At 30.8% G+C, this 17791-nt stretch overlaps 1 protein-coding gene across 2 annotated transcripts in view; it reads right to left on the bottom strand.

Annotated features, from left to right (window-relative positions):
- LOC118195019 (dual oxidase-like) overlaps positions 1-17791 on the bottom strand; it is a 511368-nt gene that overhangs the window by 44676 nt on the left and 448901 nt on the right. For both annotated transcript variants that reach the window (XM_035366249.2, XM_035366251.2), the window contains exons 17-22: positions 16878-17063; positions 13223-13445; positions 11297-11569; positions 9278-9320; positions 5620-5783; positions 636-866 (exon numbers count right to left, since the gene is read on the bottom strand). In XM_035366249.2, the coding sequence (XP_035222140.1) occupies positions 636-866; positions 5620-5783; positions 9278-9320; positions 11297-11569; positions 13223-13445; positions 16878-17063 (1120 nt within the window). The remainder of the gene's footprint in view (positions 1-635; positions 867-5619; positions 5784-9277; positions 9321-11296; positions 11570-13222; positions 13446-16877; positions 17064-17791) is intronic.

Below are 17791 nucleotides of genomic sequence, written 5' to 3'. Positions count from 1 at the left end.
ATTTTCTAAAATACAGAACCTCTAACGGTAGAGAAATTATAGCATCGAAGCCCGGAAGTCGTTAAAAGATATCGCGCATTTGGTTAGTATGTTAAAAACGGTCATATCGATGACAGACTGAGTTTAAATTAACTCCTGATCTCAGAACTAAGCTAACTCTTGGCTTATGCTCATTCGTCAGTGAGCTGTTTGGGGGAAAAGGGCTTTGCTGGAAATTTTTGAAATAATGCGTTCAAATTTCGTGATATTTTAACAAATATTACTCAATGGGCAAGAAATGTGTGCAGTCTTTACATTGTGACATCTTGTATTCTGTTATTTCAGCTTAAAACCTTCTTTTATTGCTTCTATTGGAGCTCTATACAAAATTTCAATAATTATCTGGATAGAATTTAATATTGTATGGCATGATAAAATAATTCAATGTCTAAATACAAAATTATGACATGAATAGTAAAATTGAAAAGGAAGCGAAACGCAAAAACTAAAGGAACAAAATTACAATGAAACAAGATAAAAAAAAAATAAAGAAAAAGGAATTTTGAATGCGTAACTCAAAATAAACGTTAAATAAAATGCAAACATATATTTACGCAATTTTCCGCAGATATAATACATTGCAATGTTAAACGTACCCGTGAAGAACAGAGCTGTAAGAGCGACGATTTTATGAAACTGGACATGTGAATCGAGGGGAATGAACTGCTGTAACGATGTCTCTCGGATTTTCGTGATGAGGTTCCGGCACATGGTTAGAAGCAGGACGGAGTAACAGAAGGAGAGAGCAGCTGCAGAACCCCGCGTGAAGGCAATTCCTACACCCATCACGTGACGCAGGTCCATATGTTCCGTAAAATAACTATAATCTGAAAAAATAATTTTGTGTGATTTCTTTTTTTCCTTAATAATAAACCTACCAGTGCTTTGTTGTTAATTTATCAAAATGAAAACGTAAAAGATTTTAGCCAGTTTATATATTCCACTTTACAAAAATGAAACCCTTTAAAGAATCAAACAATGCAAAGTGGGTTATGATAAGCAAATGATTAACATTTCAGAATGATATCACATGCGTGGCCTGAGCAATGCCGCGCTACTTATATAAGTAGACGGCCTCATCGAAATGTTAAAAGTAGTGTTTCATCGTCTGCCAGCAGAAACGTTACATGAGAATGCGAGTATTCCTCGTAGACAACAATTGACTCCCCTTAAAAACAGGGACAAGGTTACAGTCGAAAACATTCCGGCGAAAACATCACGGACGCAAACACTTTCGAGAAACAACGCAAAGAGAAAATCTTCGTTTTACGAAATATCATGGGAGAATAAAAAGTAAAGAGAAAACACATCGCAGTCTGAAACATCGTGGTCAAAAGCGCTATAACTACATACTTCTATACACACGCATATGAATGCGGCTATCTGCATGTATCTTTTGAATACACTTGCAGTAAGAAACAGTATATATAAAATGGGCATGACTTAACTTGTGAGCTGAATGTTTTTACGAATTATTTTTACGGGTGCATGATAACGAAGAGGCAGAAAACTACGGCTTAGATTTGTGGAAAAGTAAACTCTGTACTGAAGAGCTCCGAGCCCAGAGTTTCAAGTTTGCTCATGATGCATTTTATATTTTTATGAAATACTGGTTGTTGAATGAGAAATGTTTTGTGCGCAACCACGTTTGCTAGAGTGTGCTACAGTAAGGATGTTGATTTATTTGTCTCCAAGAAATAATTATAATACATATTTCACAGGTGATTGCTCCTACATCAGTTCAAACCAGAGCATTTAGCGAAGTTAACTTTGAAGTACTTATGCTTATCAATGAATCAGGAAACAGAGCCTGATTCTTTTCCTTAGTCAAGTTCTATCCTTTATCGGGCAGAGATTGTACTTTTCAGACATAACGAGCTAGGTCTTTGATTGAGAATCGTGCACCTGTATAGCAGATCGTAAGAGGGTTTTGATCAGGATTTTCTAGCGGGGTCGGTGTTGATGGGTCCATGGGTCATCACTGGGTCATCCATGGGTCAACACTGATTCCTTGGAGGTCTATGAACTTCCAAAAGAGATCCATGGTGATCAAGGGATTGGTAACCGAATACGCACTGGCAATTTGTTGGCATAATCAAGATCGCACTGATTCCAAAAGTATTTATTAATTGTTTATTGATATAACGCTAAATCATGTAAAAAGGAAGAAATCATAAAATAAATGCATGGGGAAAACACACAAAAGTAATTTAATATTTTTTAAAACAAATAAAACCTTTTATGCAATATATGCACTACAGAAAACTAAAATGCATGAACACAAGAAAAATACAGTAAAAAAGATACGAAAAACTCAAACGCGAAGTAATGAACAACAGCAAAATCTAAGCCTATTCTTTCACTCATGTCGGCCGTTGAAACTTAAGATAGTTCTGATCAAATGGCAGTTACATCAACAACATGAAAGTGTATCATTTACATTTGACAAGAACTCTACAAGCTAATTGTTGCTCTTTTGTTCTCCAGCCACAGAGCAGAAAATTTAGCATCATGTTGCTACGTCCTTCGTGGTAATTGCTCCCCAAGTAAACAAATGTACTACATAGCAGAAGGGATAATAGCGATCCTAGAACAGAATGTAATTGTATTCACAGTGTCTATAGTTGTCGGCTTTGCCATACGCACATAAACGCCGTTACAAAAAAGTATGCAAAGAAGCCTTTTAATATTTTCAGTTTTATATTTCGACATTTAAGTTTATGGGTTCCGAGAAATTGGCGATGTAACTTGAAATCAAAGCATCAAACTCCCTTCACATTAATTAAAATCGAACTTTTGTGCAACTATAATCTGTGATTTTGCTTCTGAAGACTTACATTTATAAAAATAAAAGAAGTTATAATACAAACATAATAAAACATAAACATAATAAGACATATATTTTTTTTAAACTTTTGTTCATATTTTACAGTGTAAGTGTTGCCTTTAAAAACTTTTGTTCATATCTTATAGTGTAAGTGTTGCCTTTAAATTACTTATGTTACGTTATTTGCATTATTATGATTTATGCTGTATATTATAGAGAAAAATATAAGGGGTCGATGAAGAAAACCATTGTTTTAAAAGTGTCGACGCAAGAATAAAGCTGGAAATTCCTGCTCTAGATAATTTTAGTCTATGCATAATTATCTAGAGCGCTGAAATATTTTAAAGCAATTTTATTCATCAATTTTATTTATAGCACTGAAATATTTTTAAGCAAATTTATTAGAAAGGAGATAATATACGAATCCAAATCCCATTATAGACCACAGAAATTTTAAAAATGGATACACAAATTCAGTTATTTATAATATTTTAATAAAAAATTCTAAAATAATTGTTTAAACTGTCCTAACATTGCAAAAATCAGAGCTGAAGTTATTTTGAGTCGATATATCAATTGAGAAAAAAGTTGTCGCTGACCGCGCTCTTAATTCATCTTATTTCAGAAAATAACATGAAGAAAACAGAAAATATTTTCACTCGATTTTCTCCATATTTTTGTTCCCTCTACTCCTATTAGTTTAAAATACATTAATTTAATAAAAATTAGTTAAAATAATTTAAGAGAATTTTAAAAATGGGTTTTATATCAAACCTGTATTAAGACTGCAAATTAAAAAAATAACGACAAATAATGCCATAAAATTCCCATTATCTGCTAGAAAGGATCTAGTAAAATAGATGCTTTCACATCTACAACTGCAAGAGAGGATGACTAAAGATTATTATGCAATATTGGCAAACAGGATGACTAAGAGAAAACGAGGAAAGAAAATTATTTCACATGATCTATTTCAGTTACATAATAGAATCAATTATCTAAATTCTAATTAACATATTTTCTGCATCATCCGAAATGATCATGTTGCTGTAATATGCCATTTTCTAACACTTGTAATTTAGAAAAGATTTGACGTGAAGAACGCACAGAAATTGCGTAAGATTTAAATGCCACTAAAGGTCATTTTTGCATCTTTAATGGCTAGAATACACTACCTGCTAACACTTTAACCTTTATGGAACAGTGAGACATTAATGCAAAAAAGCAACGAATAGCTATAACACAAAATCTGCTTGGAATAATTTCTATAAAATTCAAACCAATAAAATTAATCACAAAATTATTTTTATTACATTTTATCATTTAACTACTCAGACTAGGGATAATTTATTTAACTAGAGAATAATAGCTCATATTAAAGTGCAACAATACACAGTTTTAGTCTTTACAATATTAGTGTATACCACTCAGGGCTAGCTCTAGCGCTGATGCAACCCGTGCAGCAGCACAGGGCTGTGAAATGTTTAGTGTCCGGCCCTGATAATACATATTACAGCATGTTCTGAATGTAACATAAATTGGCATGCAATATAATTCCAACGTGTGCTTGTTTCATTTTTCCAAATGATAAAGTATCATATAATGCTCTCTAACACATATCTCACATTTTCAATTTATTACAGAAACCATAAACTTCAAACTGTCTTTTGAAATTCTCAATTTGTCTTTACTAACATGTTATTCTTTTTGCATAGTCATATGATTAATAACTGAGACTAATTAATCAGGTATTTTCTGAATAATGATTTAATATTTCGATTTGGAAGGAAAGAAGCTCTGCATTTTCTCAGGAGAAAAAAAAAAAAAAAAAAAAAAAAAAAAAACAGGCAAAAAATCCATATCCGGTTCTTTGCAACAATTATCGAACATGACATGTTCGATAATTGCTACATAAGACATGTATCGTACAGACATGTAGGTTTCAATACATGTCTTACAGACATGTTTTCAATCTTATTTTTATGTTGTCTGTTAAACGTGTATTGGAACCGATTTGCCCACACTGGGAAAAAAAAATAAATAAATTTAAAAAAAAAAAAAAATGCAGCATAAAAATAAGATTGAAAAAACGTCTTTTTCCTTGGGTCTGTATAGTATGTAATTTATATAATAGGAAATGAGGCTTAAGACGAAGCGATGAGTGATGAAACATTTTACAACTGTAATTTTTAATCCAAAATTTTTGTGAGCTTTTTCTTAGTGTCTAACTATCCGAGGTGGTATATTTCTTATAATCTTGTCTACATCGTATATTTTATATGCATGAACATATGGATGAAATGATGTTTTATTCATAAACATACCAATGGTTGTTTATTATAATCTTTATAAATCATATTCTGGATAACAAAATACTTGTTTGTGTTTATGCCGATATTCTAAATAACGAACATATATATATATATTTCTTTCATTTATAAATATTCCAAATTTTGCTCATTTGTTTTTTAATAGAAGACATAAAAGTTAAGTTATTAGTTTTTATACTTTCAGTCATCATTTTATTTTCAGTAATTATTTTTATTTTAAATACTTTTATGTTTCTATACTTAAGTATACAAACAATATTTGTTGTTACAGAATGCATTAGTATTAAACGTTTTTTACAAAGTACTTAAATTTGCATATAGATGGCAGCAGCATACTTTTTTTGAATACTGACTTGCTTCATCATAGTGCTGCCATCTATACAACACCACTGAATATTTTTTTAAAATGCACGAAATACTTACAGATAAATCTTTCTAAAAATAAAACAACATTAATGACGTAGAACACAAAAAGGTAGAAAATATGCTGCCTATATTCTTCCAAGAATGTTGCTATGTGATTATATTTCATCCGCCAATAATTTTTTCTCTCTTCTTGGTGATGATTAATTTGGAAACTTGTCATCCTAACAGAAAACAAACAAATTTGATTAAATGAGGAAAAGACATCTTAAACTACTGTGTTAGTAATTTAAGGATACTTATAAAACATTTGTAGAGACAGGATTATTTTAAAATGCCTACGTTCTGGTTTACTTGATTAAACAAAGGAAGGAAATTAATCATTACTTGATGTGAGAAGATAAACAGGCATATATTTATTGCAAAATTTAAAGCTCTCTCTTCAATTAGAAGACTGCTATTTAATAAATATCTCATAGAGTTCAGTACAGTTTCGGTTCATCATTAAAGTTATATACACAGAAATTAATACAGAAGTTAATTATATAATTGTGATGTTGAAAGTTTCCTAATTTGATGTAATTCATTAAGGCCTGGTATTATCAAATTTGTAAAATAAAGCTAATAACGTAGCTAAATCAAGTTTGTGCATTACTAAGTTATGAAAGTGCAGCTGCAGAAATTAAACTAAATAAAAGCAAAATTTTATTTAAAAAATTATTGAAATATTAATTATTAAGTTTTCTCTGAAAATAATGACAATTATTTTGATTTCAACAAAAGAGAAGAACAAGAAGGCTAAGGATGATTTATACAAAAGATTAATATGAGGAGGATAAAATGTACAGAATACTTTCTTTGCTACTGAAATAGAAACTCATATGTAACACGAATTATTGATTTATTACAATATTTTGAACACTAAGCAATCATTAGGAAGAATAATTAAATCTCCAACGTAAAAAATAACAAATTTTCAATATTTGTACTTGGATGAACATGCCTTCCTTACTAAATTTTCAGTACGAGTTGATAGATGATTAATAAACAAATAACTCTAAACTTTGCATTTGTTAGCCGTCTATCAGTGCAATATTGTAAGCAGTACTATTGAGTAATATCTATTAAGTGATCAAACAGCATCATCTTCATTTTAGTTTCTATGAGTATTGCAAATTAAACATTCTTTCTTCTAAAATTCTTTATTAAATCAGACTAAAAATTTGCTAAATAAAAGAAACATGAATGATAAGGAAAAAAAAGAGTAGAAATTACACTATTTTTACGCATACGGCTTTCCAAGTATGGTTTTTTACTTCCCTTTACAAAGTAAAGGAAATATCTTAATCGCGAAAAACTTCGGGTATCCTGGTTTAATGGCAATATCCATTTTGAATGTTTAAGAACTCATTTGGACATTTTTTTTTTTTTTTTTTTCTCGTGAAGTCTGAAAATACGCGCAAAATAAATGATTATTTTTTTTTTTTTAAACGGACTGTAAAAGTGATTTAAAACGAGTTCAAAAGGGATTTTTTTCGTGCCGTCTCTACTTACGTATGACATACATGTATGTAGGCATCTCGCATAACTCAGAATCGATTGGCCATAGAACGTTGAAATTTTGCATATGGGACTTCTGTGACATCTAGTTGTTCACCTAGTTTTTTTTTTATAGCAATCGCCAATACCAAACGTATATACATGCTTTTGCTGGTAAGGGGTTTACGTTTAAGCCGTATAAAGGAGGGTGTGTACACACCCACACGCATCCTCTTACACGGCTTGAAAATCCTTATATGATCTTTATTTTCGCAATGAATGGCTGTAGTCATATACTTTAAATTACATAAATGTCTTATGACGAATATATTCATGTTTGGGCAATGTGAAAATCCTTATATGATCTTTATTTTCGCAATGAATGGCTGTAGTCATATACTTTAAATTACATAAATGTCTTATGACGAATATATTCATGTTTGGGCAATGTCAATTTTTATAAAATTAATTTTTGACAAATAATGAAATCTAACTATAAATAAATAACAACAGATTAGTTAGGCTAACACTATTTAATATCAGTTTATTGTTATTTCAAAACGAACATTTAATAGGCCGTATAAGAAACTCTATGTGGTGTTCACATCAGATTTTTTTAATTACGGAAAAGCATGAAAGATCCATGTTCAGAGGTTTCCAATCATACGTGCCTGCATACTATTAAGATCGGAGACGAAATTTCAAGATATGCAGCAAGGTGTGGTTTGTGATTACCTTCTTCAAACATAGGATACGCTGTCACTAGTGACAGATGGTGCTATTTGTATGTAGGTGCAATCCAAAGATTGTGAGGTATAGAAAAATTTAGGAATACTAGTCTAATGTAAAGAAAATCTTCGTAAATAACTTACACGTAAAAAGCAACAACAACAACAACAAAAAAAAAAAAAAAAAAAAACTATAGTTAGCTTGTTTAATCAGCAGGAATGAAAACATGTTTCGACCAACTTAGTGCTTTCCTTCTTTACAAACTCGGTGATTGGAGGACCTCAATGTCTATCAGTTTCTCCGCTAAGTTAGGTTGCTTTAATATGACAAAGTACACAAGGATTATCTGCCTATAAAGAGGAATGCGTTCATGGAGCACTTTCTAAGAAAACTTGCTCATATCCACATTATGAATGGGGAAAACCATGAAAAACACCAATGAATCCTAGGTTCGAACTTAGGTCGAAGTAGTCCCAATATTCAGTGCCCTTAATTACTCGGAAACTGGTAGAGCCACTTCCCGGTTATGAAATCTAGAAGACATTTTGCAGAATTATTTAAATTAGTCATTACAGTTTTTTACTGTGTTAAACTAATGGTGTGAATGCAGCTTATTTTACTCTTAAATGCAAATAAATTCAGCTTTATTCAGTTATCATTAAGTATATTTTGAGAAAAATATTAAGAGAAGAAGATGAAAATGAAAGATTGTTCTTTAATGCATATTTATAGGTATACTTACATTTGTAAACATGTATATGCGTAAAGATATTTCATAGAATTAAAGCATTGATAGCATGTCGTCTGTCTTCTAACCTGCTTTTAAATCCAAGATTAATTATATTTGACTGATTTACATATTCTGTTTCAACTAATAATATATGACACTAGTCAGAAAGACTCAAACCAACTTTTATATCCTATTCACATCTCACTAATCTTTATACTTAATCTCTCTCTGTCGCAGTCATTAATAATTGTTATTGATCATAGGCAAGTCTTATTTTTATGCAGTGAATAATAAATCATCTTTACTTTTATATGCATTTTCTTAGCCCTAATTTTATACCGGATAGTTTAATGCTAAAGAGTACACATTATAAACTGTTTCACAGTAGGTTTTTGCACTGCCCCAAAATAACTATGATTAAACATGGAATTTCTTGCAAACTGTAATTCATCAACAAAAATAAAATAATTGTAGGTTTAAAGAAATATTTTAGTAGTTATAGTACTAAAATTAAAATAGTAAGCAAGCATGGTAAGGCAATTTACGTCGTTAAAATTTCAGCAAAATAACATTTTTAGTTCGATCTTATTCATAAAGTCCAAATATGAATGCAATATACATATAACATGCAAAAAAGGCATTATCTCATGAATGATCATGATACAGAACACGGTTTTCATAATATATTGTTTTTATTAGTAAGTATATTTGAAAGCTCACCTTGCAACATTAGTTGAAGTATCCAAGAAATTTTGCTTCGCTCCTGCAGTGGAAAATTTTATTAAACTTTTACTTAAAGCTGCAACATATACAGACAGATACAATGAAAATGTAACAAAACTGATTTAAAACCTCCGAAGCATAAGTATAATAAAAATGAAAAAAGTATTTTAATCCATTTACTGCAGTAACAATCAAGTTTTAAAGTAATGGCATATGCAATGGGGTTGAGAAATAACTAAAAATTTATAGATTTTAATTTCGGTAAAATTTTTAAAGTCTGAACACTAACTGTACATATCATAGATCATTTATATCACTCATTATAATAAAAAAGTTGTTAATTACAACTTAAGAATAGAAGTTTTATTTGCCTACAGAAAGGTGGTAAAATGAAGATCTCTTAAGTGAAATTTTGCTACATGCAGAAAATTAGGAAAACACTGATTCACTTACCAAAGATAGAACCAAATACATTTCCCAAGTTTATTGTTAAGAATATTTTAGTTTTCGATTTATAATATTATAATGAAAAATACTTCCTCATAACTTAAGGAAAAATAATAAATAAAGGTTTTAGAAGGAAATTAGCTTCTTAGCTTCTCTTGCTTTTGGAATTCAATAAATGAACAACCCTTTCTTTCCTAGATAAAATATCTTCTGGCTAAAAATATCTCAGAATTTGTTTCCTTTAAGACTGAAATTGAATAATTCATTTTTTAAAGTTTAGTTTGATTACACTCCAGTTATCTTAAGATTTTGGTAGACAAACATTCATACATTAGCAGCAGAACCATTGTCTAAAATTATTCTAAACCATTGTCTAAAATTTTGAAATTAAGCTTTGTACTTCTTTATCTCTTAATGCATGATGCACAACATTTTGTTCCTGATTCAGAAGAAAACAACAAAAATCAGGGCTATATTTACAAAATTTTCACAGGACTAGCTTCGATGGTTTTACCGAACCACCATCCTCAGCTGCAAAACCACAAATAAACAAGATAGGAAATAATAATTAGATAAGATAAGAAAGCTTGCACAAGACTAAGCATGTGGCGCCATCTCTTGATGAAACCAGAACTAAAATATAATTTCTTTAAAGGCCGAAGCCAAAGATGGATTGTAATTAGGATCGTTAACTAGAACAGAAAGATTTTAATAAATGTGAAATGCCTCTAGAAAATCCAGTTCTCCAATGGAAGATGTTTTTTGAATAATTTTGGCAGCAGAAAAATTGAAAGTGTGATTTTCGGACCAGCAATGTTGAGCAACAGAAGACTTCTGTGTTTCCTTTTTTCTAACATACGCCTCATGTTCTTTGACGCGAAATTTTAAGGCTCTCTTAGTTTGGCCAATGTAAATTAAACCACACTGGCAAGGAATCCTATAAATACCCCAGGAATTCATATCCGGAATGGGGTCCTTGAGTATGGAACTCGGAATTTTATTGATGGGAGAATAAACGACCCGAAAGTTAAATTTCTGCAAACTATGTGCAACTTTATAGCTAATTGATGGAAAGAAGGGAATGATAACAGAATTTTTATAATCTCCTAAAACAAGAGTGTGCCTTTTAGTGTGTTGAGATGAAAATTTTTTAACTGCTTGATTAATAATGTTGGGCGAAAAGCCCCTGTCAATGGCTATTGCTTTTAAATAATTTAGTTCTTCATCAAGGGCTAGTTTGGAAGAGCAAACTTGAAGAGCACGGAAATGATTTTTGTTGTTTGACTTCTGAATTAGTATTTATTCGGCGTGTTATTGTATCTTAATTTTGTTATTGGTTTACATACTATATGGTAACAATAAAATTTCCCTTAGTAAGTAATAACTAATAATTTTCCAAATAAAACAGCAGATTCAAATTCAATGCAAACAGGTTAAATGCATTTCAGAAAGTCTAGATAGATTTTTTTAATATCTTCTACTATTAACTGATTAGTGATGTAATTTTATTCTGCTTAAAAAAATAAAGTATTTTGTTATAAAAGAAAAATGAAAGAATTTATTTTTGACCTTTGCAATCTAGCCCAATAGCAATAAAATCTCCTTTGAATTCCTTCATCAACACCTTAAAATCATCATAGTTCAATTTATCTTTAGAGTCCAAGCCTGCAGTTCCAAACATTCCTTTAATGAGTTCCATCACCTGATCCTCTCCCAGAGAGTTCGTCTTGGCAATGTCTACTAGGGATCTCAGCATTTTCGTTAGTTCTTGTTTGTCGATAACACCGTTTCCATCATCGTCACACATATCAAAAATAACTCGTAGTTTGGCTTCAGTTTTACCTGAATGTGAATGAAAAATTAAAAGGCAAGAACAAGCACAGAATTTTTCACACTAAAGATAACAAATTTGAATTTTTAATTTAAATTATTCTTTCAACATATTGTTACAATGTAATTTGAGTGTAATATGAGATTTGGTAATGCATTTGTTATGTAATTTGTTGATCACTTGGCACTTTTGAAGATAGCCTTAGTGTCAAGAGAAACTAAACAGCTTTCTTCAAAATTAAGGATAATATTTGACTTATGGCCATTGAAGATAAAACAGCAAAAGTGATAGAAAAGTAGTTGCCCATTGCGATCTCTTGATAAAGAAGAAAGGATCGCACTGGGCTTACCTATGTACAGACAATCACCAAAAGTGTGAACAGAAATCATGGCTGTGTTAGTAAATAGCATTTCACAACCTAAGTCCTCAAAATATCATATCTGAGAAGAAATTCTGAAAAGAGCTGTGATTAATTTTAAGCGAGCACTAATGGAACTCAAGCTGAGTTTTTTTCACTTGTCATATTCCTAAATGCAGAGCAATCTTAGTTTGCCCACCGCTGTGTAAATAACTTAAGTAAATTTTTATGCTGTTTATCCCATCTGCGACGTGCCTTCATGGCAATTTATGGAGCCGGACAAGCGGCCATGTGCTGCATTCTGGCAATATACAAACAGTCAGTCAGTTAACGACATGTCAAACTAGGAAAGATGTTTTCGAGACATGAGCTTCTCCTTTTTCTATCACTGGAAATAAGTTCCTGGATGAAATATATTTCACCGGAACTGATGTCACGGCTAGATAAGGGGACATTTCGCAATCGACATATCTCGACAATAACAAGAGGTGATTTATAAGTAGATGAGATTAAATATTCCACAGAAAATGTTTGTCTGAACAAAATGGAGTTAGAAATATTAAAGTAGGACAGAATAGTGTCTTGGTAGCGCAAAATGTATAAAGAGAAAGCGTTCATGTAGCTAACGAAACAAATTCGGCAGAAATGATTTTGCATTGCGATATTCATCAGCTGGAATATTCACAAGAGTTAAATAGTTTATAATAACATCCTAGAATTGTTTAAGTAGTTCCAAATGAAAAGGCACTTTTAGAGGTGAAGTTGAAGCTACATTTTTAGATAAATTTACCAACAAAAATATCAAGTGAAACTTTTTTCTTCGGTAATTACATTATTGAATTGCACCCTCTAATGAAACAGGGACTGAATTCAAAAGATGCATGCAATATTTATTTGAATCTTATGGAAAAATATTAAAAAAGTTGAAAAAAAAAGAAAGAGAAGTTCAACAAATACCGTTTTTTTACCTTCTTTTCGGCATTTATTAATATTTTTACCGAATTAAGAACTCTTAAACTCAGTTAGTACGTAAAGATTTGTAACTACTTATATTTTTAGAGTTTTAGATGAAAATATTCAAATACTGTACGAATTCCCACCATTAAAAATGACATTTAAAATAGTGGTAATAGTAGTTTTAATAGTGGTAATTCGTGTCATTACCCATTGTGTTGTCATCCGCATAATACTATAGGAGACTAGTCACTGAGAAAAGAAAGGGATTATTCTATGCTGAAAATGCAGTCGTAATATAAATGAGGAACGGCACCTGTGAGTCCCTCTTAGTACCAAGAATATGGCTTACCTCTAGAGAATAAGTCCACGGTGTCCAAAAATTCTTGGAAACTTATCTGACCATCTTTATCCTTATCAACACAGTTAAACATTCTTTTGACGAATAATGAATCAGGTTTCATGCCCAGGGCATCGGCGAATTCATTTTTGGACAGTGACGTTCGCATTACCATGATGATATCACTGCCGATGTCCTCTAGTTTTCTTCTTTCTCCTGGCTTCAAGCCGAAAGTCTGCGCCAGACAGATAAAAATTCATTAATTACCAATTAATGAATAATTAATGATAATATTTCATTTAAATTTCATATTTTACTCCCTTAATTAATGACAGCAAACTCTGGAAAATCAATTACAGGTATGAATTAAGGCTCAGTTATGCAATAAATTCCAGCTGACCAAAATTACGTTGAGCTCATACATTAAGCTAATTTAATTATTTTTACATACTAACATAATATGTGACAAAAAGGCTTGCTACACGGTTTATTATTACTGGAATTATTATCGTCTCTCAAATGGAGAAGCTATTTTGTTTTAGTTTGGTAGGAATTTTTTACTATATATAAAAAAAGAGAAACTAATTTGCAAATTCGGTGTAAAGTAACTATTTATGATAGAAAAATAGATAATATATCAGTGTTATCTATTCTTCTATCATAAATAGTTACTTTCAAAAATGTTATCAATGTCAAGAATAGATAATATATATTCTGATATACATTGATGTAGAGATAATATATCAATGTATATTAAAATGTCAAAGTTTGCTGTTAAACTATCTAAATGAGGAATCAGTATTTTTTAGCTTACATATGTAAATGCACCGGTAAATTCCTCCTTATAAAAAAATTAATTTTAGTTTCTTGATTGCCTTTTTCAAGCTGCAAAGATGAAAAATTTAAATTCGCTTTCAATTTACGCTGTAATTTTAAAAATAAAATTGAGCAATTATTTTAATTTTCTTTAAAAGTTACGCAAATCTAAATATTGCGAATGTTTTTAAACTCAAGGTCTAAAGACCGACATACTTACTTATAAGTAATACATCTACACAGAACAGGTTAGTACTTTTCAGCTTAAACAAGTCACTTAATTCATATTTAAACCAAAAACATAATTAGAAGATAATACATAAATATGTAGAGTTACAAAGAAAACTTGATAAATGTTTATAATATGATTTAGCTATATGTAAAATAATCAGACACTAAATATATGATTAACATTTTAAAAAATTTCACGAATAAGTAAATCGGTGTTTATGATGGGCTTTGTTTGACTAATCTTAATCTTAGAAATTATGCTCAGTGGTTTATCAGTATTTTTCAAAGTATAGGTTTCATTTAAAAGTACTCAAACCTACATCGTCAGTAAAATTTTCTAGATTCTGCAGTTTAATTGATAATAGGAAGATTAAACTTTGGACATATACCAAAAAGCCATCGCAAATACTTAAATATTCCAAAGCTTCACTATCGAATCTGCAACTGGTTTTAATATATAATAGTGGTACTTAAATGACAAGGAAAAATATAGAATCAATGACTTTTAAGAAAAATCCTAAAAAATCAAGAGTACTTTCAATGCAAATCGAATGCCTGACTTTCTAAGTCAAAAGGATACATTGGAAAAGATTTAGATTTAATATCATTGAGATGTTTGGGAGACCGAATGCAAAACGTTTTAGTCATTAACTGTGTGCTCAGACCTCGGGTAAACCAGAAGGCAGACATACGCAAAATTCATTTAATTCATACCTCTTCTTTATTTGAAGAGAGACTGGAAGAGGGAAACGAAGCTTAACCGTCAAATCAAAGTGCTGATGATCACCAAATTTTAATTTGGACAACACTGTACAGTCAACAGCTTCTTTGAGAGAGACTGTAAAAATTCAACAGAAATTTTTCTCGAAACACTGCCAGATGGTTGTGCTGAACTTTACCCCAAAAGGGTATATTTAATCTCTTAAAACGTCCTTAGCCGGAAAACTACTCAAAAGAAATTCAGTTAATTCTTATTAAAGCCACACGTAAATAGTCATCAGTATGTAAAAGAACAATAGATGTTCTAATGGATAAACAGCTAGCTTACATCAACAAAAATCACTTCACCGTTATCAAAGTGGAAATGTGCAATCAAAGGTCCATGGCGCGACAGATTTATCGGACAATCAAAGAAGAGTTCAAAGGCACTGCTCTACAGAATATCGATAACTGGATGTTGAGCAATGGCAATCAATTCTTTTCCATAAATGAATCGATATTTTGGGTACTACCCAAAAAGGAATGTATTTTGATTTGTGACAAAACTTAGAGAATCTCTTAAAAAAAAAAAAAAAAACTTATGTTATACATGAAGTTTCCATTTTGCGTAAAATAATTTTTATTAGTGAGAATATTATGACGGAATATAATTTTTGTTAAAGAGATTAAAACGACTCACTGATTGTAGCAAGGCCTATATTGAAATTCTATAATCATTTGTCGTAAAATTCTGTTGCGAGAAATTCTTTTATTGTTATACAAACTAAAAAGCGTCAACTCAAAACACAACTGATTACAAATAGGCTAGACGATAAGAATGTGAAAAGCACATACTAGTCATCGTCCTCATCGGTTTTAGATAAAAAATCATCGGTTTAAGATCAGAATCCAAGTATCAGAAGACGAGATACGCGTCATTAACCATATCCACAAAACTCAAATGAGAACAATGATTTTTGAGATGTCCTAAATGAAGGCAGCCTAACAGCTTATGAATTATCTCATTTAACCTATTCATACTGGTATTCTGAAACTATCAAAAATTTGCAAGAATTATGCATATTACTATAAACTATTTGCTTTGCTTGCTTGATATTAACATACGGGGCAGCTTATTCTTCTAAAGTTAACAGTCGTAGTACATATATTTAAATAAATAAATGAATATTCTAACGCATATTTAAATAAATGTTTACTTTTAAACACATTTCCTTTTCTTATCTTGTATTGAATATCACAGTTTCATGCTTATTAGCTTCATCAGGAAATTTTGGAGTCTACTCTGTTACATATTGTATTATTCTTTTTTTTATTTTGTTGCTTTTTCTGTTTATAGAAGTACTTAGAACTTTCCAAATTTGTAATAAAAAATAAACCTTTATTACAAAACCATGCCTGTTCAATGCTTATTAAATGTGATCGAAAAGTATTATTAAATATCCAGGAATGTTAAATTAATTTTATCTGCAAATTGACAGATGGAAAACCATCAAAGTAATTTAACTTAAACCTTAAACAATAATGCTACTTAATAATTCTGTGCATTTATATTTTGTACTATCATTACTCCTAGCGCATTAAGATCGTTTCTTTACCAATCTCAAAGCTCTTCTATAGTTGACAGGATGTTTCTACAAAAATGTCATGACTTTGTGCATGCTAAGATCACCTGCCGTTCTGCAATGAATGAAAATTTAAAATACTAGTAAAAATGACACGGCATGTCAGTTTTCCTCAACTATCTGTAAACGATTTATTAAATTCATGTCAAGATATTTCTGAAAAGAGCTTTTATATGAATTACTGCTGAACAGAAATAAATGGAAATATTATTTGTTGCACAAAGCCAATCGATTACTTCATCTGTCTGTAAAAGCATGATAAAGATCATGTTTATTACCAATGCATAGGCTTCCCTGAAAAAGTGTTCTAGCCTTTTCTGTCTCTTTTCTTTGGTTTCGGCATTGGCCAGCATGGCTTCTCTGTTCATCTGTATTGTCTCAAGCGTCTTGTTTCGACTAACCAGGAAGTTTTCGAGCTTGTGTAAGAATTTTTTTCTGCCCTGCTGGTTTTCGAATTGAAGAACCTAGAGAAGAATAAGAATAGCAATAAAAGTATATAAAAGTAAATATAGTAGTGAAAGTAAAATAGGAATTGCAAGAAGTTTAAAGCACCGTGCATACAGCTCAGGTTTTCTTAAAAGGAAAAGTTTAAGTTAGAGGAAAAGTTACAGGAAAAGTTTTCTTAAAAAATTAAGAAGACTTTTTTTACCTAATATTTTCTCAATTGATATGTATATTCTTTTTTCTTCAAAATTTTCCCTTTTTAGTAAATGATTCAAATTTGGATTTTCACTTCATATCTATATTTTAAAAATGTATTTTCAGATCTTTACCTTCCTTTCATGAACTTTAAACCTTTAGACCTTAAGCATTATACATGATCTTTTGTTATTTGATTTTTATCTAATGTCTTCTCATGGCTGTTGTGGCCATAAAGACAAAAACATAATTGCGCTGCGAACCAATAAACACTGATAAGAAACGCAATCTCAACTACCAAGAAGGAGCTGTGTAGAAACATTAAGTTTGGAAGGCATGTTTCCACATCTGAAAGATGATGTCTATTTTTATTTTGCGTTATAGGAGTAAGGTGGTGCTAGTAACGCCACTATTAACATATAAATCCCGTTTCCTTTAAAGACGCAATGTAAACTTCGCTTACATTTTTTTACCTTTCAGATTGGATTTTTGTGAGCGAGATTTGAGTCAAGAATGCCTTTAAGGAGACGAAGAAGCCAGTATTAATAGCTTA

Source organism: Stegodyphus dumicola, chromosome 2 (genome assembly GCF_044657685.1).
Source record: "Stegodyphus dumicola isolate Sdum_Otavi_A_Nest chromosome 2, ASM4465768v1".
In the NCBI taxonomy this organism is placed as follows: domain Eukaryota; kingdom Metazoa; phylum Arthropoda; class Arachnida; order Araneae; family Eresidae; genus Stegodyphus; species Stegodyphus dumicola.
Note: the sequence above shows the minus strand (reverse complement) of the source record. Positions and strands in the feature narration are given on the sequence as shown.